The 27,779-nt window shown below is 21.9% G+C and overlaps 1 protein-coding gene across 1 annotated transcript in view; it reads left to right on the top strand.

The window, feature by feature from the left end:
- The first annotated feature begins 837 nt into the window (after positions 1-837).
- LOC117182508 (acylamino-acid-releasing enzyme-like) overlaps positions 838-27,779 on the top strand; it is a 42,674-nt gene continuing 15,732 nt past the window's right edge. Inside the window, exons 1-7 of the mRNA XM_033375605.1 lie at positions 838-1,186; positions 1,286-1,503; positions 8,387-8,550; positions 8,648-8,796; positions 12,857-13,121; positions 17,906-18,051; positions 26,050-26,221. Of these exons, the coding sequence (XP_033231496.1) occupies positions 1,172-1,186; positions 1,286-1,503; positions 8,387-8,550; positions 8,648-8,796; positions 12,857-13,121; positions 17,906-18,051; positions 26,050-26,221 (1,129 nt within the window). The 5' untranslated portion in view covers positions 838-1,171. The remainder of the gene's footprint in view (positions 1,187-1,285; positions 1,504-8,386; positions 8,551-8,647; positions 8,797-12,856; positions 13,122-17,905; positions 18,052-26,049; positions 26,222-27,779) is intronic.

Here is a 27,779-nt window from a genome sequence, read left to right as displayed (position 1 = left end):
TCTAGCCTAAAATAAATTGATAATATATTTTTAAAAAATTTTTAAGTTCATTGATTCCTTAATTTAGAGTATTGAAAATGTTAACGTAGATTGAAAAGTGTTAGTACCGATTTTTCAAAAACTTTTTTGTTTAAATTTTTTTTCTGACTTTAAATAGCGTAATTTTTAATTTTTCACATTTTTATTGAGTTGGAAAAGATTTTTTGGTTTTTAATTTTTTCAGAATTTGAAGAAGGGAATTTCTTTATCATTAAGATTTTTAGATTTGGAAGGGACAGAATTTTGCTCATATGTTTTTTTTTTTCAGATTTCAAAGTGTCTTTTTCAAGTTTTACATTAAGTTTAAATTTTTTCAAAACTTTTACTTATCTCTTAAAACAAATTAAATAAACAAATACATTATTTGGACATTTTTACAGTTTTGCAATTGAAGCTATTAATTTTTAGAAATTGCACTCCCTTCCAACTCTGTAAAAACCTTGAGAATAAAAAAAATTCTCGATGAAAACGTGAGAAAAAAACTGAAAAACTAAATTAAAAATCAGACTTGAAAACTTTCTTTGAAACTTGATTAGCTTTTTTTAAAAAAAAAAACATAAAAATCGGTCTACAGGTTCAGCCGGAATCGTATTTTGAACCCAAAAATGTACTTTTCCCCCACTGTGCGGCCACCCTGAATGCTCAGCACGTTCTTTCTAACTAAGTAGTCAGATCACGGACACATTGTGCAAGAAAAAATAGCTAATCTTATCTAAAGATAGGGATTTATTTTCGATCCCTTTGATCTTGACCTGTTCATCGAGAGACAGTCGATGATGCACGATTGCTGCAGGTGACGAAGGTACTAACTGTAATGTTCGAAGACGTTTGATCGCCTGGGTTTTACCGTACAGTGTTGAAGCAGAGTGCTCTAGATAATATCCGAATTTCCATAAAATTCATGTACTTTAATTATATCGCTTTATTTTAACCCCAATCAAAAATTAGTGTAGAATCCGTCACCATAAAAGGTCTAGTTTCTAGAAAATCTGCATTATAAATAGATTTTATCGAAGGATTTTCAAGCTATAAATTGACAGTGTTTGTTCCAGTTTTTAGAAGATCTTATCGTGTTTGTTCAGTTAGTGTCTTATGTTATTCCCGTAACGAAACAAATTCTTTAATTGCAAGAATGGAATCCACTCAGGTATGAATTTGATTTCATAACTTTCCAGTGATCTTAGAATTTTATCATAAATTCTTGATTAAATATGGTTGGTAATGGTCACATTTTTAATTTTTATAGATTGATAAAGTTCTGAACATATACAAAACTCTCTCTCAGAACCCTGCTATTTCCAAAGCTAGAATTACATCGATAGCGAGGAATGGAATTACTGTTCAGAGTCACTGGGCTCAAAAAAATTTAGAGAGACACTCGAAGCAAAAATTTATTCAAGACTTTAGTCTCGATGCAGAACTTAATCCTCTCGTCGAAAGCTTTCCAATTGATGTCTCGACTGAGTATGTTGTTTTTAATATAGGATTTACGAAATCCAAATCTTATTAAAAAAATTCGATTGATTTTGATAATTTTCTATCTTTTTGATAATAATTGCATAATTTAAATTTCGCGGGAAAATGCATCGCTTCAAATTGGAAATTTTGTTCCTAAATAAATTTTAAACACTTTTTGGTTGAGTTTTCGAATTAAAAAGATATATTTTGAACCGTAGAAATGAATTTTTAACTAAAAAAAGATCAATTTTTAACCAAAATTAGAATAGGTAAAATGTTAGCAAAATAAATGTTCAACCAAAAAAAAAAAAACACGAATTTTTAACAAAATTGTTTTATTTTCTATATGAAAAAATTCTTTTAAACCCAAAATAGAAGAGTTTAATTTTTAATTAGAAGAATCAATTTTTAACTAAAAAATCAATTTTCGAAACATAATTTATTTTTAAACCCAAAAGCTGAACTTTCTACCAAAAGAGATACAGTTTCAATAAAATATATAAATTTTCAACTAAAAAAGATCAATTTACAAAAAAAACTAGAATATTTCAATTTGTAGTTAGAAAAGTGAATAAAAAACGAATTTTTAGCAAAATTAATTAATTTTTCACTAAAAATATATTTTTTCCAGCAAAGATGGAATAGGTACAGCTTGAATTAAAAAAATTAATTTTTAACTAAAAAGAAATTAATTTTTAGACAAAGAAATTAATTTTGAATCACACTGATGAATCTTATACTAAAAAATACAGTTTTAATAAAATATATAAATTTTTAACTAAAAAAATTTACAAATCAAAACTAGAATAGTTCAATTTGTAGTTAGAAAAGTGAATGCCAACAAACACGAATTTTCGTCAAAATTCATTAATTTTCAACTAAAAATATAAATTTTCACGAAAAAATGGAAATATTTCAAATTAAGTTCAAAAAATAATTTTAAACTAAAAAGAACCGAATTTTCAACCAAAGGAATTAATTTTTAACCACAATGATGTATTTTCAACGAAAAATATACATTTTTTACAAAATAGTGGAATTGTCAACCTAAAATATACATATTGTATAAAAAAAACGAATTTTTAACTAAACATTTTTTTTGCAACCAAAGAAACGAATTTTTAATAAAAAATATAACAGTTAAATTTTCTTCAAAACAAAACATTTTTTACTGAAAAAGATTACACTTCTACAAAAAAGGTAAATTTTCCAACAAAAATGGAATAGTTAAAGTGAATTTTCAACTAAAATAATAAATCTTCAACTAAGAAAGATGAATTTTCAACAGTTAAATTTTCATGAAAAAGAGATGAATTTGCAACTTAAAAAAAAATTACAACCAAAAATAATAAATTTTTAACAAAAAGATGATTTTTTAAACCAGAAGATTAAAATTTTTCATCCAAGAAATGGAATTTTAAACGAAACAAATTAATTTACAAAAAATAATAATTTAAAAAAAAGAGTCAATTTTAAAGCTAAAACTAGAATAGTTTAATTTGCATTCAGAAAAGTGAATTAAATAACGCATTTTTAGTCAAATTAATTGATTTTTAACTAAAAATATAAATTTTCACGAAAAAATGGAAAGGTTTCAAATTAAGTTAAAAAAATAATTTTAAACTAAAAAGAACCGAATTTTCAACCAAAGGAATTAATTTTTAACCACAATCATGTATTTTCAACGAAAAATATAAATTTTTGACAAAATAGTGGAATTTTTAACCCAAAATATAAATATTCTATAAAAAATACGAATTTTTAACTAAACATTTTTTTTGCAACTAAGAATCTTCAACTAAGAAAGATGAATTTTCACCAAAAAATAAAATATTTGATATTCGAACCAAAAAATATTTAAAAATTTTCAATCTTAAATAAAAAATTGAATTTAAACAAAAAATACGAACTTTAAATGAAATAATTAATTTGTCAGTTCAAAAATTATTCTTAAAAAATATATTATAAATTCAACAGTTCAAATTTTCATTAAAAAGAAATGAGTGTGCAACTTAAAAAAAATTGAAACGAACAATGAAATAGTTCCATTTTTAGATAACAAAAATAATTTTAACCAAAAATAAGGAGGTTTAAACAATATACTTAAATTTACAACTTACAAAAAAGAAGAATAATTTTTTAAAAAGAGTCAATTTTCAAACACATAGTTGAATTTTCAAGTAAAGGGATCTATTTGCGAGAGAATAAGACGAATTTTTACAAAATATTTAAATTGTCAACCGAAAAATGATTTTTTAACTAAAAGCATCGAGAATAATTTTCAACTGAAAAAGACGAAATTCCATCTAAATGGTTTATTTTTAAATTAAAAGAGGCGATTTTTTAAACAAAAATGGACAGTCAAATTTTCAATTAATCAATTTTTAACGAAAAAAAAAAACGATTTTCACAAAAATAGTTTATTTAAAACCAAAGATATTAAACTCTGATATTAAGTCAAAAAATATTTTTAATTAAAAGCCGTTGAATTCAACCAAGAAGGGGGAATGTTCAACAAATCATGTAATTTTTTAAACAGAAACGAATTTGCAGCCACAGAAATTAATTTTTAATCACAGTAATGAATTTTCAACAAAAAATATGAACTTTACAGGAAATAGTGGAATTTTGAACCCAAAAGATGAATTTCCTATTAAAAAAAAAGAATTTTTTATATTTTTTTTTAACAAAAGAAATGAATTCTTAGCCAAAATAGAATAGTTAATTTTTCTACAAAGCAGAACATTTTTGAAAGAAAGTTAAAGTGAATTTTCAACTAAAAAGATAAGTTTTCTGTCAAAAAATACCTAAATTTCGAGTTAGTAATATAACTTTTCAATCACAGAAATTAATTTTTTGTACAAAAATTAAGTTTCAATTAATGAGAGTACTCTTCTGTCAAAAAATACAGATTTTAAACAATTAGTTTTATTTTCACCTAATACAGATAAATTTTCAACTAAAAAGAGAATAATTAAATTTTCAGTAAAAACTTCATTTTGAATAAAATCAAAGTAAATTTTCAACGAAATAGTGTAATTTTCAACCAAGAAAATTAAATTTCCCATAAAAAGATCAATTTTAAACAAAAAATGGAATAGTCACATTACATTTTCAGAAATTAATTCTTAACAAAAAATAGAATTGTTAAATTTGATACAAAACAGAACATTTTTTAACGAAAAAGATTAGATTTTTATCAAAAAAGGTAAATTTTCCACATAATATTTAATAGTTAAAGTAAATTTTCAACTAAAATGATAAATCTTCAACCAAAAAAGACGAATTTTCAACAAAAATTGAATAGTTGATATTCCAATCAAAAGAGAATAAACATTTTTTATATTAAATACAAAAAAAATCAATTTCAACAAAAAATATGAACATGAAATTTAATTTTTAATTTTTTAGTTAAAGTAAAAAGATTTTTCAAAGAAGAAAATTACTTTTCTACCAAAAAGTCGATTTTTCAACTAAAAAATTAATTTTAAAGAAAAAAAATGATTATAAGAAACTAGTTAAATTTTCAAGCAAAGAAATTAAATTTTAACAAAAATAAATAAATTTACAAACGAGATTTTTCAATTTTTCAAATAAAAATATAAGTTCTTAACCAAAAATAAAATAAAAGACAAATTTTAATCAAAAACAGTTTAAAAAAAAATTGGAATGGATAAAATTTTAGAAAATTAAATGTTGAACCATAAAAAAAGAAAACAAATTTTTGGCAAATTAATTTTTTTTTATTTAAAAAAAAATATTTGTCAACCAAAAATAGAAGAATTAAATTTTATTGTTAAAACAATCAATTTTTGACCAAAAAATTAATTCTAAACAAAATAAATCAATTTTACGCCCAAAAGATGAATTTTCTATGATAAAAAAGGAATTTTTAACTACATTTTTTTCAATCATATAAATTTTCAGGCGAAAATGGAATAATTACAGCTTCAGCTAAAAAAATTAATTTTTAACTAAAAGGAAACGAAAATTTCACCCAAGGAAATTAATTTTCAGCCAAAGAAATTAAATTTTAATCAGAGTGATGAATGTTCAACAAAAAATAAAAAATTTGAATTAAATAGTGGAATTTCGAATATAAAAGATTAATTTTCTATAAAAAACATGAATTTTTGATTAAATTTCTTTTTGAACCGAAGAAATTCATTCTTTAAAAAAATAGAACAGTTAAATTTCCTACAAAACAAAATGTTTAACGAAATAGTTAAATTTCTACCAAAAAAGGTCATTTTTACGACCAAATAGAATAGTCAAAGTGAATTTTTCCGTTGTTCAGTTTCAAAATTAATTTTCTTTAATTTTAAATTTTCTTTAATTTTTCCAGCATTTTTTTATCTGTTTTGAAAATTTTGATGAATAAAAAATTAATTTTCAAACTAAGAAATAATTTGTAACTAAAAATGAAATAGTTGAATTTTTATTTTAAAAAATAATTTTGAACCAAAAAAATGAGGTTTGAACAAAATACTTAAATTTAAAACCAAAATAATGAATTTTCTACCAAAAAGATGATTTTTCCAATAAAATTTTTTTTACAAAAAAGTCGAATTTTCAACTAAAATATTATTTTTTACAAACAAAAATGTTTGTAACAAAGTAATAAAATCTTTAACCGAAGAAATGCATTTTTAACCACAAGTTTTTTACGAAAATACTGATTTTCACCAAAATAGTTTATTTTAAATGAAAGAAATGAATCTTAAAAACAAATAAAAGACCATTTTTCAATAAAACAGTTAAATTTTCAACCAAAGGGAAGAAATTCCAACTGATAAAATGTTAATCAAAGACACTTTCGCCAAAAATTAGAAGAGATAAATTAGAAAACTAAATGTTCATAAAAATACGAATTTATGACAAAATCGATTTTTTCGATATGTTTTTTTTAACCAAAAATAGAATGAAATTTCTAGTTCAAACAATCCATTTTCAAACAAGAAAAAATATTTTAAAAAAAAATTCAATTTTAAACCCAAAAGAGGAATTTTCTACCAAAAAAGATAAATTTTTTATAAAATATAATAATTTTTAACTAAAAAAATTTAAATTTCCAAACAAAAACTAGAATAGTTTAATTTGCGGTTAGAAAAATAATTTTAAACGACAAAAAATGAGTTTTCAGCAATATTAATTTATTTTGAACTAAAAAGAACCGAATTTTCTGCTAAGAAAATTAATTTGTATTGACATTGATGAATTTTTAACCAAAAATATGATTTTTTCACACAAATAGTGGAATTTTGAGCGGAAAACAAGTTAAATTTTCCACAAAAAATAGAATAGTTAAAGTAAATTTTCAACTAAAATGATAAATTTTCAGCAAAAAATAATTTGTTTTCAACAAAATACATAAATTTTAAATGAAAAAGATCAGTTTTGTACAAAAATGAAATACTCAAATTTTCAGTGAGTAAAATAAATTTTTAACAAATAGTTTAATTTTAAACCAGAAAGAGATTAATTAAATTTTCATTTTAAAAAACTGAATTTTAATCAAATGAAAGTTAATTTTCCACGAACTAGTATAATTTTCAACCGAGTAGATTAAATTTACAATAAAAAATAATGAATTTTCAAGTAAGAAAATGATTTTTTAAACAAGAAGATAAATTTTTTACCCAAAAGACGAAATTTCAAGTAAAAAATCGATTTTTAACCAAAACATTGTTATAAAAAAAGTAGTTAAATTTTTTTTAAACTAGTTAAATTTTTTGCCGAAGAACGAAATTTTATCTAAAATAAATTAATTAGCTAACGAGTAGAATAATATATTTTTTTAAATGTCAAAAAATGAATTCTCAACAAAATAATTCAATTTTAAACCTGAAAGATGAACTTTTTACAAAAAAGATGCAAATTTATTTTGAACTAAAAAGAAACGAATTTTCAGCCAAGGAAATTAATTTTTATTCGCGATGATGAATTTTCACCCAAAAACATGATTTTTTAAACAAAAATAATGGAATTTCGAACCCAAAATATGAGTTTTCTGTAAAAAATGGAGTTTTTAACTAATTTCTTTTTCAACTATACAAGTGGGTTCTTAACAAAAAATAGAATTGCTAAAAACAGAACATTTTTGAACGCAAAAGATAAGATTTCTTCCAAAAATAAGATACTTAAATTTTCAGTTAGTAAAATAAATTTTCAAAAAATAGTTTAATTTTCACCTAAAAGAGATACATTTTCAACTAATAAGAGAATAATTCAATTTTCAACCAAGAACATTAAATTTCTTATATAAAGATATAAATTTTCGACAAAAAATGAAACAGTGATATCTTCAGTTAAAAAAGTTAATTAGACATAATAAAAAATTAATATTCAAACAAAAAGATTAATTTGATTAATTAAATTTTTAAAGTTATTTTGGTTAATTTTGGTTAAAATCAGTTTTTTTCGTTAAAAACTAATTAACTGATAATTTAATTGTCCATTTTTTGTTTAAAAATCGCATAATTTAGTTTAAAAATGAACGATTTGGATAAAAATTAATGTATTTTATTAAAAAATCCCCTCTTTTAGTTGAAAATTAATCTTGATGCTTAACAATTGATTTTTTTAGTTAAAAAATTATTTTTCGGTTGACTTGTTTGTAAATCCATTTATTTTGGTCAAAAATGCATTTCTTTAGTTAAAGATTTTACTAAAATGATGAACCATCAAACAAGTAAATGGATTTTTAACAAATTAGTTCCTCTTCCAACTAAGTAGCTAATTTTTTAAACAAAAATTTACTCTAGAACGTTTTTGTAAAAGTATATGCAGTAATTATGATATATATTTGTTTAAACAATAAATGCTTGAAATTCTCTTAAATGTTTAGCATATTTTCGAGAGATTTTTAAAATAAACATTTTTTTTCTAGAACATTAAGTACATGCTCGGAAGACGAAAAATTCAAGGCAATTTTGAGGCAAGTTACGGTAGACAACGTTTCTAAGCAATATATAGAAATCTGGGATAGGCAACATCTTGTGAAAAACTATGATTTATCGATTTATGATATCCATGGAGAAATTTACACAGACAGTACGTATTCAATTTTAATTTTTTTATTTAAAAAAAAATTTTTTTCTCATCACTGAACTTGTACTTTTACTTTTTATTTAATGATTTTTTCTTTCAGGTGAATTTAGTTCGTTTGCATTTTCGCCGGACAAAACTAAACTGCTCTACGTTGCTGAAAAGAAACTTCCAAAGTGCGAACCATTCTACAAATCGAAAACACGAGAAAAGAGAGAGAAAGAAGCGCTCGATATGGAAGAAATATCAAGGGTAAAGTATTTTAAATTAAGTTGACTATATCGGACTTTACAGCTCAAAATTATCTAAAAAGGGAAGAAATATAGTAGTTTTTTTCGAAAAAACAGAAATAATAATTGAATAAATTATTTGAAATAAAATAAATGTAAAGGAATTAAAAAATAGAATTAATTTTTAACTAAAAAAAAATAATTTTCAACAACTACAACAAAAAGGAAATTGCAACCAATGATATGAATTTTTAACTTAAATTTTGAATCTTGAATTCCTTACCAAACAAAAAAAAATAAAATAGAAAAATAACATGTAACAGTTGATTAAAAAAAAAATTTAATAGAAAAAAAAACTGGAATAATAATCAAAAAGACGAATTTTCATAAAAATTAGTATTTTAAAGTTGAGTTAATTTAATAAAATAGTTAATTTTTCAACCAAAAAAATTAGCTGTCAATTTTGGACAAAATACATGAATTTTCAAACAATTAGTTAAATTTTAAACTACAAAAATAATTTTAAACAACAAAAAATTAGTTTTTAACCAAATTAATTTATTTTAAACAACAAAAACTTGAGTTTTTAGCAAAATTAATTTATTTTGAACTGAAAAGAAACGAATTGTCAGCCAAGGAAATTAATTTGTATTGGCATTGATGAATTTTTAACCAAAAATATTATATTTTGACACAAATAGTGGAATTTTGAACCCAAAACATGAATTTTCTATAAAAAAGAGGAATTTTTAACTAAATATTTTTTTCAATCAAAGAAATGAATTCTTAAGAAAAAAATAGAACAGTTCAATCTTCTACAATACAGAACATTTTTTTCACGAAAAAGATTACATTTTTATAAAAAAAATTAAATTTTCCACAAAAAATGAAATAGTTCAAGTAAATTTTCAACTAAAAAAAATTTTAGTTCTGAACAAAATACATGAATTTTGAATTATAAAGATAAGTTTTATCAAAAAACAAATCACTTTAAAAAAATCAATTTTCAACAGCAAAAAATCAAAGTTTCAACCAAAGATACGAATTTATGAAAAAATTTGAATCCAACTAAAAAACTGAATTTTCAACAAAAAACATAATAGTTGGTGTTTCAACAAAAAAATATTTTAATTTCAATTAAAAAAAGTGAATTCAACCAAAAATTGGATTATTTACATTCTCAGTAAAAATGAAAGTAGAAAAATAAATTTTTAATACATGAGTTCACTTTTTAACCAAAAGAGGCAAATTTTCAACAAAATTGTTGCATTTTTAAGAAAATAGGACGATTTTCAACAACAACAAAAAAACGGAATAGTTACATTTTCTGATGAAGAATTGAATTTTTTTTTAAAAAAAGAAAACGATTTTTGAACAAAATAGTTAAATTTTCAAGCAAAGAGATGAATTTTCAAAAAAAAAATAACTTAAAAAAAATTTCACCTGAAGAGATGAATTTTCAACAAAATATATGAAGTTGGAACCAATCTGTTGTTATGAATTCTTAATAAAAATTTCGAATCTTAAAAAAAAACAGAATTATAAACAAAACATATAATAGATTATATTTCAACCAAAAAATATTTTAATTTTAAAACAAAAACAGTTAAATTCAATCAAAAAACAACAAAAAGTCAAAGTTTCAACTAAAGATATGAATTTATAACAAAAATTTTAAATCTTTAACTAAAAAATACCGGATTTTCAATAAAAATGATAATAGTTGATATTTTAACAAAAGAATATTTGCATTTTTAATCAAAAAATTAATTTTAACAAAGTAAAACAAGTTAAATTCTCAGCCTAAATTAATTAATTTCTAACCAAACAGTTTCTTTTTTTTTCTTACAGAAAAGGCGAACTTTTCATTAAGAACATTAATTTTCAGTAAAAATTGGACTGGTTACATTCTCAGTTAAAAAAAATAAATTCTTAATCAAGTAGTTCACTTTTCAACCAAAAGAGAAAAATTTTCAACAAAATAGTTGCATTTTTAAGAAAAGTAGGGCATTTTTTATCAAAAAGTGGAATAGTTACATTTTATGATAAAAAACTGAATTTTTATTTAAAAAAAAAACGAATTTTGAACAAAATATTTAAATATCCAAAGAAAGAGATGAATCTTCAAAATAAAAACCTAACTTAAAAACAAAGGTTAACCTAAAACACATGCATTTTTTACCAAAAAGGATTAAAATATGAAAATGATAAATATGAATTTTCAACGAAAAAGATCGAAATTTTTAACTCAAGATATGAATTTTCGTGTTTCGAAAATTTCGATAATTTCGAATCATCAACCAAAAAAAAAAATTAATTACAAACAAGGTAGTTGTTTTTTTAATAAGTTATGGAAATTTGCAACCAAGAATGGAATAGTTACATTTTTTGAAAAAAAACTGAATTTTTAATTTTAAAAAAGACTTATTTTGAACAAAATAGGTAAATTTTCAACAAAAGAGATGAATCTTCAACAACAACAAAACATATGAATTCTAAAAAAAGTCGAATCTTCAAAAAAAAAAACTAAAAAAAACAGAATTTTGAACAAAACATATGATAGTTCATATTTTAATCAAAAATATTTTAATTTTAAAACAAAAGCGGTTAAATTCAATCAAAAAAGACAAATTCGTAACAAAAAACAAATCGAATCCTCACTCAACAAAAATTAATTTCCAATCAAACACTAGCATTTTTCACCAAAAATGGGAATAAAATACATGTATTTTCAACCAAACAGTTGAAATTTTAATTTTCAACAACAAAAATTGAATATTTATATTTTCAGGTGAAGAACTTAATTTTTAATTAAAAAAAAAGACTTATTTTGAACAAAATAGATAAATTTTCCACCAAAGAGTTGAATTCAATAAACAAAGACAAATATTTAATAAAAAAATGATTTCTCAACTAAAAAAACTAATTGCCGATGAAAAATTTTGATTTTTTAGAAAAAAAAAATGAAACTAATAAAATAAATGTATTTTCTGCGAAATAGTTAACGTTTTAACCACAAATATTAATTTTTAACAATAAGAAATCGAAATTTGAACCAAAGATATGAATTTTCAAACGAAATTTACAATATTTAAGGAAAAGCATATATTATTAACAAATTAGTTTAACTTTCACCTTATTAGTCGAATTTTTAACCCAAGAATATTTAATAATTTTTAATAAAAAACTGTTAATTTCAACAAAAAAAGACAAATTTTGTACAACAAAACTGAAAGGTGAAATTTTAACGACGAAGATTAATATTCTACTGAAAAAAGACGAATATTCAGCAAAATACATGAATTTCCAACCAAATAATTTAATTTTCAACTAAAATGGACAACATTTTCAACAAAAATTGGAAGTTACATTTTTAGAAAAAAACTAATTTTTAACAAAATTGACTTGTTGCTCTTTTAAAGTGCAAAGGAAAATGTTCAACAAAGGAAACCAAGTTTCTCCCAAAAGATTCATTTTCAAAAAAATACATAAATTTTTACCAAAGAGTTGAATTTAAAAAAAGGAGAATTTTTAACTGATAAAAAAACGAAATTTCAACTAAAGATATAAATTATCAACTAACATTTTGAATCTTCAGCCAAACGAAACATGCAAAAGGGTAATATTTCAACTAGAAAATATTTTTATTTCAAATCAAAAACACTTTAATTCAACCGAAAAGATGAATTTTTTTCTAAATAGTTGAATCCTCAAATAAAACAGATGAATTTTCACATAAAAGGCAAGTTTTTAGAAATATTTTTGCATTACTCAGACAAGATATACATTTTTTAATAAGACATTGAATACAATTTTCTGTTAAAAAAGAAAAAGAAAAAAGCCTTTCAACTTTGCTGAGATTCGAACCCAGGACCTTTCATTTGCCGTTGGCTGGATCCCTCCGTGGCTCAAATGGTCTATTAGTCGTTCAGCAAACCAAAGATCCTGGGCTCGAATCCCAGCAGAGTTGAAATTTTTTTCACAAAAAAATGGTATTTAAGACCAGGGGATTTCAAAATTAGAACTTTACAGCAATATTGTTGAATTAACCAATTAAAAATGTATTTAATTCTTGATAACAGGGAAACGAGTACGTTTATAAGCCTCATTGGGGTGAACAGCTGGTTGGAAAACACCAATCTGTGATTGTGGTGCTAGATTTAGTAGAGGACATAATGAAAGTGAATACTTTCATTCCAGAAGAATATTTTGTGGGACAAGTTACCTGGACACCGAATGGAGAATACTTCGTTGGAGTCATTTGGAAACGCGAGGCCAGATATTTAGGATTATATGCGTGTACGAACAGACCTTCCTGGATCTTCCTATTAAAAACTTCCGAACTCAGTGAGAAAATTTTATTATTAATGAGGGTGTCCAGTGACAATGAAAACCTTGAAAAATTAAAAACTTTTTAAAAATTTTAAACGATTTCAAGAATTTTGAGAAGGTTTCAAATATTTTTATGATTTCAAATGAATACAAAAAAATTTTTTAATATAAAAACAAAAAATTCACAAAGATTTCTAAGATTTCAAATATTTTAATGATTCGAAATAAATGCAAAAGATTTCACAAAAATTTCATAAAGTTTCAAAGATTTTATCAAAATTTTAAAGGATTTCAAAAAATTTCTAAGATTTCACAAATATTTTAAGGATTTCACATATTTAAATGATTTCAAATAAATAAATAAGATTTTACAGATGTGTCAAGGCTTTCATAAAGATTTCAAAAGAATCACAAAAATTCACAAATATTTCAAGGATTTTCAATATTTTATTCATAATCATTAAAATATTTTAAATCTTTAAAGTCTTTATGAAATTTTTTAATTTCTTTACGAAATTTTAATGAAATAGTTCAAATATTTGTAAAATATTTTGTATTTATTGAAAATCATTAAAATATTTGAAATTTTAGAAATCTTTTGGTAAAATTCTTGAGATTTTTTAAATCTTCGTGAAATTTTTTTAAATCCTTGAAATTTTTAGGAAAAATTTTGTATTTATTTGATATTTATAAAGTATTTTAAATCTTTGAAATCTTTTGAAATCCTTTAAAATGTTCGTAAGATCTTTGAAATCCTTGATTAAATATTAGATATTTTAACGATTTTTAATAAATACAAAAAATTTCACAAGTATTTCAATGATTTCATTAAAATGTCTGAAAAAGTTCAAAAAATTTTACAAAGATTTCAAAAGATTTCTAAGGTATAAAATACTTTAATGATTTAAAATAAATACAAAATATTTCATAAAAATTTCAAAAGATTTAAAAGATTTCAAAAAATTTCACAAAAATTTCAAGGATTTCAGAGATTTTAACCAAAGATTTTTAATATTTCAAATATTTAAATGGTTTTTAATAAATACAAAAGATTTCACAATTATTAGTAAAATTTCATAAAAATTTCGTCAAGAGTTTAAAAAGTGTCACAAAAATTTTAAAGATTTTAAATATTCCAATGATTTTTAATAAATCAAAAACGTTTCAAAATTATTTTAACAGATTCATAAAAATTTCATAAAGAGTTAAAAAATGTCACAAAGATTTTAACAAACAATTTGGAAAATTTCAAATATTTAATAATTATTAATAATTACAAAAGATTTCACAAATATTTGAACGATTTCATTTAAATTTCATAAAAAGTTTTAAAAATTTCACAAAGATTTGAAAGATTTCAAATATTTCCATGATTTTTAATAAATACAAAATATTTCACAAATATTGTAAGGATTTCACTTAACTTTCTTAAAGAGTTCAAAAAAATTCACAAAGATTTCAAAGATTTCAAGGATTTCAAAAATATTGATTCTTGATAAATACAAAATATTTCACAAATATTTAAAAGATTTCATAAAAATTTCGTAGAGATTTAAAAGAATTTCACAAACATTTTAAAGATTTAAAATATTTTAATAATTTTTAATAAATAAGAAAAGTTTCACAATTATTTGAGCAATTTCATAAAAATTTCATAAAGAGTTGAAAAATTTCACAAAGATTTCAAGGATTTCCAATATTTTAATGATTTTTAATAAATACAAAATATTTCACAAATATTTAAAAGATTTCATTTAAATTTCTTAAAGAGTTCAAAAAATTTCACAAAGATTTCATGGATTTTAAAAATCTAACGAACAGTGTAGAGAATTTAAAAATATTTCTAAGATTTAAATTACTTTAATTATTTCAAATAAATACAAAATATTTCATAAAAAGTTCACAAAGATTTCAAAAAATTTCACAAAGATTTGAAAGATTTCAAATATTTCCATGATTTTTAATAAATACAAAATATTTCACAAATATTTTAAGGATTTCACTTAAATTTCTTAAAGAGTTCAAAAAAATTCACAAAGATTTCAAGGATTTTAAAAGATTTAAAATACTTTATAATTATCAAATAAATACAAAATATTTCATAAAAATTCCACAAAGAATTCAAAGATTTCAAAAAATTTCACAAAGATTTCAAGGATTTTAAGAATTTTAGCAAAAGATTTATAAGATTTTAAATATTTTAATGATTTTTCATAAATACAAAAGATTTCACAAGTATTTCAAATATTTCAAAAAAAAAAATTTCATAAAGAGTTCAAAAAATTTTACAAAGATTTCAAGGATTTCAAAAATATTGATTCTTGATAAATACAAAATATTTCACAAATATTTAAAAGATTTCATAAAAATTTCGTAGAGATTTAAAAGAATTTCACAAACATTTTAAAGATTTAAAATATTTCAATAATTTTTAATAAATAAGAAAGGTTTCACAATTATTTGAGCAATTTCATAAAAATTTCATAAAGAGTTGAAAAATTTCACAAAGATTTCAAGGATTTCCAATATTTTAATGATTTTTAATAAATACAAAATATTTCAAAAATATTTAAAAGATTTCATTTAAATTTCAGAAAGAATTCACAAAATTTCACAAAGACTTTAAGGATATCAAAGATCTTACGAACATTTTAAAGGATTTCAAAAGATCTAAAATACTTTATGAATATCAAATGAATACAAATTATTTCCTAAAAATTTCACAAAGATTTCAAGGATTTCAAAGATTTGACTAAAATATTTAAAGATTTTAAATATTCTAATAGTTTTTGATAAATACAAAAGATTTCAAAAATATTTGAATGATTTCATAAAAATTTCATAAAAAGAGTTAATCAAATTTCACAATGATTTCAAGGATCTTACTACTCACAATATTTTTAAGATTTAAAATCCTTTATAGATTTCAAATAATTACAAAATATTTCATAAAAATTTCACAAAGATTTTAAAGATTTCAAGGATTTCAAGAATTTTTCCAAAAAATTTCTAAAATTTTGAATATTTTAATGATTTTTAATAGATACAAAATATTTCATAAATATTTGAACTATTTCATTAAAATTTTTGTGAAGAACTAAAAAAAATTCATGAAGATTTTAAAGATTTCAAATATTTGAATGATTATGAAATCTTTCAAATATTTTTTAAATCCTTTGTATTTCTTAAAAATCATTAAAATATTTGAAATCTTATAAATCTTTTGGTAAAATTCTGGATATCCTTGAAATCCTTGTCAAAAGTTTATGAAATATTTTGTATTTATTTAAAATCATTACAGTATTTAAAATTTTATAAATATTTTGAAATCCTTTCAAATGTTCGTAAAATCTTTGAAATCTCTGAAATCTTTGTGAAATTTTTTGAACTCTTTATGAAATTTCAATGAAATCGTTCAAATATTTATTAAATATTTTGTATTTATTAAAAATCATTAAAACATTTAAAAGCTTTTTCACATTGTTATGAAATCTTTTGTATTTATTAAAAAGCAATAAAATATTTGAAATTTTAGAAATTTTTTGGTAAAATTCTTGCAATCCATGAAATCATTGTGCAATTTTTATGAAATATTGTGTTTTTATTTGAACTCTATAAATTATTATAAATCTCAGAAATCTCTTGAAATCCTTGAAATATTTGTGAAATTTGTTGAACTCTTTATGAAATTCTAATGAAATCGTTCAAATATTTGTGAAATCTTTTGTAATTATTAAAAATCATTAATATTCGCAAATATTTGAAAGATTTCATAAAAATTTCACAAAGATTTCAAGGATTTCAAAGATCTTATGAACATTTTGAAGGATTTCTAAGATTTAAAGTACTTTAATGATTTCAAATAAATACAAAATGTTTCATTAAAATTTGAAAAAGATTTCAAGAATTTCAAGAATTTTACCAAAATATTTCGGACATTTTGAATATTTAAAATATTTTAATGATTTTTAATAAATAAAGAAGGTTTTTACCAAAATTTGAAAGATTTCATAAAGAATTTACCAAATTTCACAAAGTTTTCGAAGATTTTAAAGATTTTACGAAAATTTTAAAAGATTTCTTATATATATATTAAATTTTTAAATGATTTTAAAAGAATACGAAAAGGTTTCAATAACTTTGAGATTTTAAAAGATTTCCAAGATTTCAAATTTTTTAATTATTTCAAATGAATACAAAATATTTCACAAATAATACAAAGATTTTATCTTAATTTTATGAGGATTTTAAAATATTTAAAAGATTTTAAAAGATTTCACAAAGCTTTGTAAGATTTCAATGATTTCAAACTAATACAAAATATTTCACAACAATCCATAAGGATTTCAAAAGTTTTTAAGCATTTTAAAGTTTTCAAAATTCCAAAATATCTCCATAATTTGAAACAAGTTTGCCGTTTTATAGATTTCAAAATATTTCACAAAAGTTTCAAATATTCCAGTGATTTCAAATAAATACAAAAGATGTGGGAAAGATTTCACAAGTATTCCAAAGAATTGATTAGGATTTCAAAATATTTCAAGAATTAAAAAAATTGATCAAGATATAAAAATTTTTGGAACATTCCAAAGGTTTTAAAACATTTGAGAAAGTTTCAAAAAATTTGTGAAGATTTCATAGAAAAAAATTACATATTCCATCTTTTATATGTATTTCTTGACCTGGAAAATCTGAAAAAGGCCTTTAATTTTGTTCCTAAGAATCGCTGGACACTCTCTTAAACATAATTATAACCTGATTTAATAATTATATTTAAATCCTATGCTTTTTAACTTTAGAAAAATTATCAAGCGATGGTTGTTCCACTAGATCTCCACGTTTCAGTCCAGATGGAAAAACCCTCGTTTGGCTGGAACGAGATTTAACCGGTCCTCATCATCAATGCCACCGACTAATGCGAGTCAAATGGGAAACTGATGAAAAAGTAAAACCTCAAAGCATTTAAAATCAGGGCCTAAAATGTTTTTACACGCCTTTTTTTATTTAAAACGCTTTAAATTCTTAAAATTTCAAGTCAAAAGGTTGTCTTTTTAACCAAATAGTTAGATTTTCAACGAAAAAGATGAATTTTCAATCAAGCAGATCAATTTTTTTTTGCAAAAAGAACAAATTTTCAACCTAAAAATTAAAATTTTAACTCAAAGGGATTAATCTTCAATTAATGATGGTATTGTTAAAATTTTAAAGTCACAACATTTTTTTTTTACTTCAAAAAAATTATTTTCAACAAAATAGTTCAATTTTCTAATAAATAGATAAATTTTTCAAGAATCATTAATTAAATAATAAAATTAAATAATAAAGAGTTTAATTTTTCAAGAAACATTAATTTTTAACCAAGAAGATTTATTTTTTACCAAAACAGTCGAATTCATTTTTAACGAAATATTTAAACATTTATCCAAGTAGGTGAATTTTTAACAAAGATGATAAACTTTCTACCCAAAACGGCCATTTTTTAAACAAATATATTAATTTTCAACAAAAAAGGGTCAATTTTTGACCAAAAATGAAATACTTGTATTTTCAATTTAAAAAATTAATTTTGAACCCTCAAAACGATTTTTTTAAACAGTTCAATTTTCCACCAAAGTGATGAATTTTTATCTATAATTATGTGTCTTTAACAAAAGAAAATCAATTTTTTTCCTAAGTAGTTAGACGTTTATCCAAGAAGTTTTATTTTCAACCAAAAAGATTAATTTTTAACCAAATAGTGAAATTTTACAATAACGAGATGAATTTTCCACCCGACCAAGTAGGTTAATTTTTAACGCATCATTAATTTTTAACCAAGAAGTTTAATTTTTTACCAAAAAAGTTAAATTTTCAACAAAAAATATGAATTATCAACCAAATAGTTGTATTTTCGAAAAGTTAATTTTTAACCAACAATTGAATGGTAACCAACAATTGAAGAGGTGAATTTCCAACTATAGTGATGAATATTCAATCGAAAAAAATTAATTTTTAACGAAATATTTAAACATTGATCCAAGTAGGTGATTTTTCAACGAGAAAAGTTCATTTTCAACCAAGATGATAAACTTTCTACCAAAAAAGGCCATTTTTTAACCAAATATATTAATTTTCAACAAAAAAGGGTAAATTTTTGACCAAAAATGAAATACTTGTATTTTCAATTAAAAAAAATTAATTTTGAACCCTCCAAACGATTTTTTTTAAATAGTTTAATTTCCCACGAAAGTGATGAATTTTTTACCTATAATGATATTTCTTCAACAAAAGAAAATTAATTTTTTCCTAAGTAGTTAGACGTTTACCCAAGAAGTTTTTTTTAACGAAAAAGATTAATTTTTAACCAAGAAGATTAATTTTTTTACCAAAAAAGTTAAATCTTCAACAAAAAATATGGATTTTCAACCAAAAAGTTGAATTTTCGAAAGTTTAATTTTTAACCAACATTTGAATGGTAATATTTTTACTTAAAAAATTAATTTTAAACTTTAAAAATTAATTTTTAACATATCACTTAAATTTGCCACCTAAAAATGAATTTTCAACTATAGTGATGAATCTTAAACCAAAAAAGGCCATTTTTTAAAAGAAATATATGTATTTTGAACAAAAAAGGGTCAATTTTTTTACAAAAAATGAAATACTTGTATTTTCAATTTAAAAAATTAATTTTGAACCCTTCAAATTATTTTTTTTTAAATAGTTCAATTTTCCACCAAAGTGATTAATTTTTATCTATAATTATGTGTCTTCAACAAAAGAAAATTAATTTTTTTCCTAAGTAGTTAGACTTTTATCCAAGAAGTTTTTTTTTAACGAAAAAGATTAATTTTTAACCAAGAAGATTAATATTTTATCAAGAAATTTTCAACAAAAAATATGTATTTTCAACAAAATAGTTCAATTTTCGAAACTTTAATTTTTAACCAATAATTAAATGGTAATATTTTTACTTAACAAATTAATTTTAAACTTTAAAAATTAATTTTTAACATATCAGTTAAATTTTCCACCTAAAGATGAATTTTCAACATTAGTGATGAATCTTAATCCAAAAAAGGCCATCTTTTAGCGAAATATATGCATTTTCAACAAAAAAGGGTCAATTTTTGACCAAAAATGAAATACTTGTATTTTCAATTTAAAAAATTAATTTTGAACCCTTAAAATTATTTTTTTTATAGTTCAATTTTCCACCACAGTCATGAATATTTATTTATAATGATGTGTCTTCCACAAAAGAAAATTAATTTTTTTCCTAAGTAGTTAGACGTTTTTCCAAGAAGTTTTTTTTAAATGAAAAAGATTCATTTTTAACCAAGAAGATTAATATTTTATCAACAAATTTTCAACAAAAAATATGTATTTTCAACAAAATAGTTCAATTTTCGAAACTTTAGTTTTTAACCAACAATTAAATGGTAATATTTTTACTTAAAAAATTAATTTTAAACTTTAAAAATTAATTTTTAACATATCAGTTAAATTTGCCACCTAAAGATGAATTTTCAACTATAGTGATGAATCTTAATTCAAAAAAGGCCATTTTTTAACGAAATATATGCATTTTCAACAAAAAAGGGTCAGTTTTTGACCAAAAATGAAATACTTGTATTTTAAATTTAAAAAATTAATTTTGAATCCTTAAAATTATTATTTTTTAAATAGTTCAATTTTCCACCACAGTCATGAATATTTATTTATAATGATGTGTCTTCCACAAAAGAAAATTAATTTTTTTTCTAAGTAGTTAGACGTTTTTCCAAGAAGTTTTTTTTAAATGAAAAAGATTAATTTTTAACCAAGAAGATTAATATTTTATCAACAAATTTTCAACAAAAAATATGTATTTTCAACAAAATAGTTCAATTTTCGAAACCTTAATTTTTAACCAACAATTAAGTGGTAATATTTTTACTTAAAAAATTAATTTTAAACTTTAAAAATTAATTTTTAACATATCAGTTAAATTTGCCACCTAAAGATGAATTTTCAACTATAGTGATGAATCTTAATCCAAAAAGGCCATTTTTTAAAGAAATATATGCATTTTCAACAAAAAAGGGTCAATTTCTTGACAAAAAATGAAATACTTGTATTTTCAATTGAAAAAATTAATTTTGAACCCTTAATTTTTTTTTTTTTAAATAGTTCAATTTTCCACCACACTCATGAATATTCATTTATAATGGTGTGTCTTCAACAAAAGAAAATTAATTTTTTTCCTAAGACAAATTTTTATTAGGATAGATATATTTTTAAAAAAATAATAAAAATTTTAACCACAAGAGATAAATCTTCAACCGAAAATGGTATAGTTAAAATTTTCAGTAAAAAAAATTATTTTTCAACTTAAGAAATATTATTTGCGACAAAATAGTTCAATTTTTCAATAAAGAGATGAATTTTCCATCCAACCAAGGAGGTTAATTTGTAACGAATCATTAATTTTTAACCAAGAAGATTAATTTTTTACCAAAAAAGTTAAATTTTCAACAAAAAGTATGAATTTTCAACCAGATAGTTGAATTATAGAAAGCTTAATTTTGAACAAACAATTAAATAGTTATATTGTGAGTTAAAAAATTAATTTTCAGGTATAAAAATGAATTTTTAACCAATCAGTTAAATAGACCACCTAAGAGGTGAATTTTGAACTATAGGCATAAATATTCAATCGAAAAAATTCATTTTTAACGACAAAAAAGGGTCAATTTTCGACTATAAATGTAATACTTGTATTTTTAATTAAAAAAACTAATTTTGAACATTTAAAACAAATTTTTATTAAACGATTCACTTTGTCACCAAATTGATGAATTTTTATCTATGATTATGTGTCTTCAATAAAAGAAAATTAATTTTTTTTCCACCAAAGTGGTAAATTTTCCACTATAATGATGAATTTTCAACCAAAAAAATGAATTCTTACCGAAGTAGTTAAAAATTTATACAAGAAGTTTTTTTTTCAACGAAGAAGATTAATTTTCTGCCAAGCTGTTAAATTTTCTACCAAAAATGACAAATTTTCAATAGGATAAATAAATTTTCAACTATATAATTAAAATTTCCACTAAAAGATATAAATCTTTAACCAAAAATGGTATAGTTAAAATTATCATGAAAAAAAATTATTTTTCAACCTAAAAAATATTATTTTCGACAAAATAGTTCAATTTTACAATAAAGAGATGAATTTTCCACCCAACCAAATATATTAATTTTTAACATGATGAATTTTCAACCGAAAAAAAATTATTTTTACCGAACTATTTAAACATTTATCCAGGTAAATGAATTTTTAACAAAAAAGGTTCTTTTTTAGCCTAGATTATAAATTTTCTATCTAGAGACATTTTTCCAACCAAATTTGTGAATTTAAAAAGAAGGTCAATTTCTAACCAAAAAAGGAATACTTGTATTTTCAATTTAAAAAATTAATTTTCAACCCTCAAAGCAAATTAAAAAAATTCAATTTTCCACCAAAGTGATGAATTTTTATCTATAATGATGTGTCTTCAACAACAACAAAATGTATTTTTTTCGAAATAGTTAAACATCTATCCAAGAAGTTTTATTTTTAACGAAGAAGATTAATTTTCGACCAAAGTAAAATTTTCTGAGAAACACGGAAAATTTTTGAACAAAATATATGAATTTTCAACCTACTAGTTGAATTTTCAAACTTAACAAATTTATTTAAATCAAAATAGTTAAATTTTCGATCAAAGAGATGAATTTTCAAGTAAAGTAATGAATCTTAAACCAAAAAAATTCATTTATAACGATGTTGTTCAGCATTTAATTGAACAGTTAAAATTTCATCGAACAAAGTTAATTTTCAACAAAATTGATAAATTTCCTACCAAAAAAGGGTAATTTTCAAAAAACGACATGAATTTTTAACCAATTTTTCTATTTCTCAACTAAAAAAAAGTCAATTTTGAAAAAAATGGAAGTTACTTTTTTTCAATTAAAAATTTTAATTAAATAAATCGAAAAAACGAATTTTTAACATAATAGTTCAATTTACAACCAAAGATATGAATTTTCAAATCAAATAATAATATTTCAACCAAAAAAATGACTTACATAAATTAGTTCTGGACTCAACCAAGTTATTGCAGTTTTAACGAAAAAAATATGAATTCTCGACGACAAATTTAATAATTGTTATTTTCAAATAAAAAAGAATTTTATTTTTAATAAAGAACAGTTGAACTCAACAAAAAAAAACGAATTTTAAAATTTTTTAAATTAATTTAAAAGAAAAACATAAAATCTGTACATGGAAAAATGTAATTTCAACAATGAAAGGTTTGTCGCTATAAAGAAAAAAGAATTTCATCAAAAATGTTAAATTCTTAAGATTAAAAAATTACTTTTTATACTCAAAATATAAATTTATAACAAAGTAGTTAATTTTTAACAAAGTGCTTAATTTTCTACCAAATTGCTCAATTTTTAAGCTAAGAAGACACACTTTCTTCAAACCAGTTGAATTTTCGACAAAAATTTAAATTTTCAATCAAAAAATGCATTTTTAAAAGTAGTTTAACTTTAAACGAATTAGTTTATTGTTGAACCAAAAATATAGATTTTTACGAGAACATGTATGTAATACTTAATATTTTAATAAAAAAATATTTCAATTTGAAATAAAAAACAGTTGAATTCAACCAAAAAATATGAATTTGCAATAAACAAAGAAATCATTTTTCAACCAAATAGTTGAACTTTTAACTAGAAAAGATTTATTTTCATTTTGAAAATTCCAATTTTTAACAGAAAATTAAATGGTTTCATTTTTAATTTAAAAAATTAATTTTTTACTCACAAATTTTCAAGCATAAATGGAAAAGTTAAAATTTCAGTGAAGAGAATTTAATTTTCAATCTTAAAAAAATGTTTTCAAGAAAATAGTTTAATTTTCTAATAAAGAGATGAATTTTTAACTAAAAAAAAAATTATGATTAATGTTGAACCAACTATTTGAATTTTCAACTAAAAATGTCAAATTTTCAACAAAAAAATGGAATACTTAAATTTTTGATAAAAAAAAATAATGTTCTACCCTACAAAACTAATTTTCAACAAAATAATTCAATTTTTTATCAAACAAATGAATTTTCTACTAAAATTATTAATCTTTAACCAAATATATTTTAAAATAAAAAGATGATTAATTTTCTTCCAAGTTGAAAAATTTGATACCTCCATAAAAGACAAATTTTTAACAAAATCGTATGAATTTTAAACAAATAGTTGAATTCTTACCTAAAAATTTCAATTTTCAAATAAAAATTGAATAGATAAATTTCCAGTTAAAAAATTTAATTTTGATACCTGGAAAAATCAAATTTTCAACAAAATAGTTCGTTAAAATTCGTTAAAATATATTAAAACCCAAAATAATAAAAAAAAAATTATTAACGATTTAGTTCAGCATTTAACCAAGTAATTGAAATTTTAACAAAAATTAAAAATTCTGAATGAGAAATGTAATAATTGATATTTCATCCAAAAATAATTTTTATTTTGGATCAAAAATAGTTGAATTAAATAAAAAGATGAAATTTTGACAAAAGAGTTAAATTTTCAACGAACAACATTTTTTTACTCTACAAAGGAAAAACTATTTCATCCAAAATGTTGAATTTTCAAGATAGAAAACTAATTTTCAATCTCAAAATATAAATTTGCATCAATAAAATTAATTTTCTAAAAAATGTTTAATTTCCTACCAAATTGTTGAATTTTAAAACCAAAAATGATGCGTCCAAAAATATGAATTTTCAATTTAAGTTATGAATTTTTAACCAAAAAATGAATTTTTAAAAATAAATGCAAACTAGTTAAACATTGAACCAACTAGTTTATTTTTCATATGAAAAATATGAATTTTCAACGAAAAAGTTAAATTTTCAGATAGAAAAATCTATTTTCAATAAAAAAATTTTTTATTTCGAACAGAAAATGGAATAGATACATTTTTAGTTTAAAAAATTAGTTTTTATCCCAAAAAATGAATTATGAACAGAATACTTAAATTTCTAACAAAAAAAAGAACCATTTTCAACTAAAAATAAAATTGTTCAATTTTCAATTGAAAATTGAATTCGTGATTAGAAGATATTAATTTTAAACAAATGAGTAGCACTTTCAACTAAAAAAAATGACAGTTTTACCAAATAATTGAATTTTTAAAACAACAGAGATGAGTTGTCAACCAGGAAGATTAATTTTCTACAAAATGCGCGTTCTCAGAAAAATACGTGAATTTTGAACCAATTAGTTAAATTTTTTTTTAAAAGAAAAATTTTCGACCAATAAAAAAATGAAATTTTAAAAATTTAGTTGAATTTTTAACGAAAAAGACGAATTGTCAACTAAATTGTTGAATCCTAAAACAAAACAGATGAATTTATAAAAAACAGTTGGACTTTAACTAAAAAAGATTAAGTTTCTATAAAAAGAGATGAATTTTTACCTAAAAAAGATAAATTCTCAATTAAGAATATAATAGTAACCTTTTCAACCAAAAACAACTAACTTGCAATCAAAAAAGAATCAAAAATTACTTATGTATCAAACGATGAATTTAATCATCTATTTATTATTTACATTTATATTTAAAAATTTTATTTTAATTTATAAACAAAAATAAGTAAAAAATCATTTTCCAGCCAGAAATAATTGAATTTTCTTTAAAAGTTGCTTTAATTAAATTCGAATTTAATTGAAAAAGCGATAAAATATTGGAAATCCTGCGATAAATAAAAAAAAATGGATAATTTATAGATTATTTTAGTTTAAGTAAACATTGCAGTTCATTTTAAATACTTATAAGGTGTATCGGATTTTACATTTTAGGCCCTTTTTAAAACAAATTAATAACTTTAAAAATAATTATTTAATAAAAAATAAAATAATAATTTTACAGACGGATATGCTCATCGATGTCGTTCCGGTTTGTAAAAAGATCGCTAATGATAAATTATTTTACGGGTTATACAATAGGAGTTTGTCCCGTCGATGTTTTAGTAATGATTCACTATATGTCTTCCTAAGCACTCCCCAGCGACATACCATTAAATCCTACATGGTTAATGTTGGTAAGCTATCAAAATTTTATCACAGTCAGGGATCACAGCGGTTCAGCAGTTGCATTTTAGGGGAGATACGTGCATTTTTCTTCGAAAATAAGGGGAAATTTTGGATTTAAAATTAAATTTAGGTTCCTTTTGATGTCTAAAGACATTAAAAAAATGTTTATCCTCCTAAGCCTTCTGAAACACCTTTTGTTTTTTGCCCTCAGATATTCAAAAATCGAAAAAAATTATAAAAACACCCTAAATCCGAGACCTAAAAATTCAAGGCCTTAAGTGTTTCTATGTGATGTCCAAGCATACTAAAAAAAAAGTTACATTCTCTTAGCCCTACTGGAGCTTCATCGTTTTCTACTCCAAAGTTATATAAAAAAAAAAATTATGTCAAGGTCCTTACTTTAAAACCTGAAATTTTATGACATGGTTTCATTTGATGTCCAAATATACCCAAAAAAGTTTCATCTACCTAGGCCTTCTGGAACACCCTCGTTTCCTTCCCCTGAGATATTTAAAAATCGAGAAAGGAATTCTAAAAATATCCTAACTCCGAGGCCTGGAAATTTTAAAACTTGGAATAACTCTATTTGATGTCCAAGAATACTAAAAAAAGTTGCATTCGCCTAGCCCTTTTGGAACACTCTCGTTTCTCCCGTAAGATATTTAAGAATCGAAAAATGTTTTTTAAATACCCTTATTCTGTCACCTAAAATTTTAAGATTCAAAATGGTCCCGTTTAATGTCTAAAGTTACCCAAAAAAAGTTACATCCTTGTTTTCTACCCTTATGATATTAAAAAACTGAGACAGAAATTTTAAAATACCCTAACTCTGGCATCCAAAGTTTAAAGACTTTTAATTGTTCCATTTGATTTCTAAAGATACCTAAAAAAAAATCATCCACCTAGCTCTTCCGGAACATCCTCGTTCTCTACGTCTAAGAAATTGAAAAATAAGAAAATGCTAACAAAGTCCTAATTTCAAAACTTCTCTATCCTTATAATATTAAAAAATCGAGAAAAAAATTCAAAAAGAAAGACCCAACTTCAATACCCTAAAATTAATGTCCAAGCATACTCAATAAAGTTGTATCCGCCTAGCCCTCCGAGAACACCTCCGTTTTTTTTTCTCTTAAGACCTTGAAGATTAAAATTAAAATCTTTAAAAAAGTCCTAACTTCCAGGCCTAAAATTGTATGGCTTAGAGTGGTTCCATTTGATGTCCATACATGTTCAAAAAAGTCATCAGAGTTATGACATTATTTCTAATTTTTTTTTACATTTTTCAATTTCTTAAATATAGGAAACGGAAATATTTCGAAAGAGCAAGGGGAATAAAACTTTTTTGGTTATCTTTGGATATAAAATAAAACCATTTTAAATTATAGAATTTTAAGTTTCGAAGTTAGGACTTTTTTTATTTTAAAATATTTTAAGCGTAGGAAACGGCGGTCTTTCAGAAGGGCTAGGTGGATTAAACTCTTTTTTATATCTTTGGACATCAGATAAAACCATTCCAAGTCATAAAATTTTAGATCTTGGAAAAAGGGTGTTTTTCGATTTTTTCCC

The sequence above is a fragment of the Belonocnema kinseyi genome, unplaced genomic scaffold (genome assembly GCF_010883055.1).
Source record: "Belonocnema kinseyi isolate 2016_QV_RU_SX_M_011 unplaced genomic scaffold, B_treatae_v1 SchBZDm_1485;HRSCAF=1641, whole genome shotgun sequence".
NCBI classification, from domain to species: Eukaryota; Metazoa; Arthropoda; class Insecta; order Hymenoptera; family Cynipidae; genus Belonocnema; species Belonocnema kinseyi.
The sequence above is the reverse complement of the archived record's forward strand: the minus strand, read 5'-3'. Positions and strand labels throughout refer to the sequence as shown.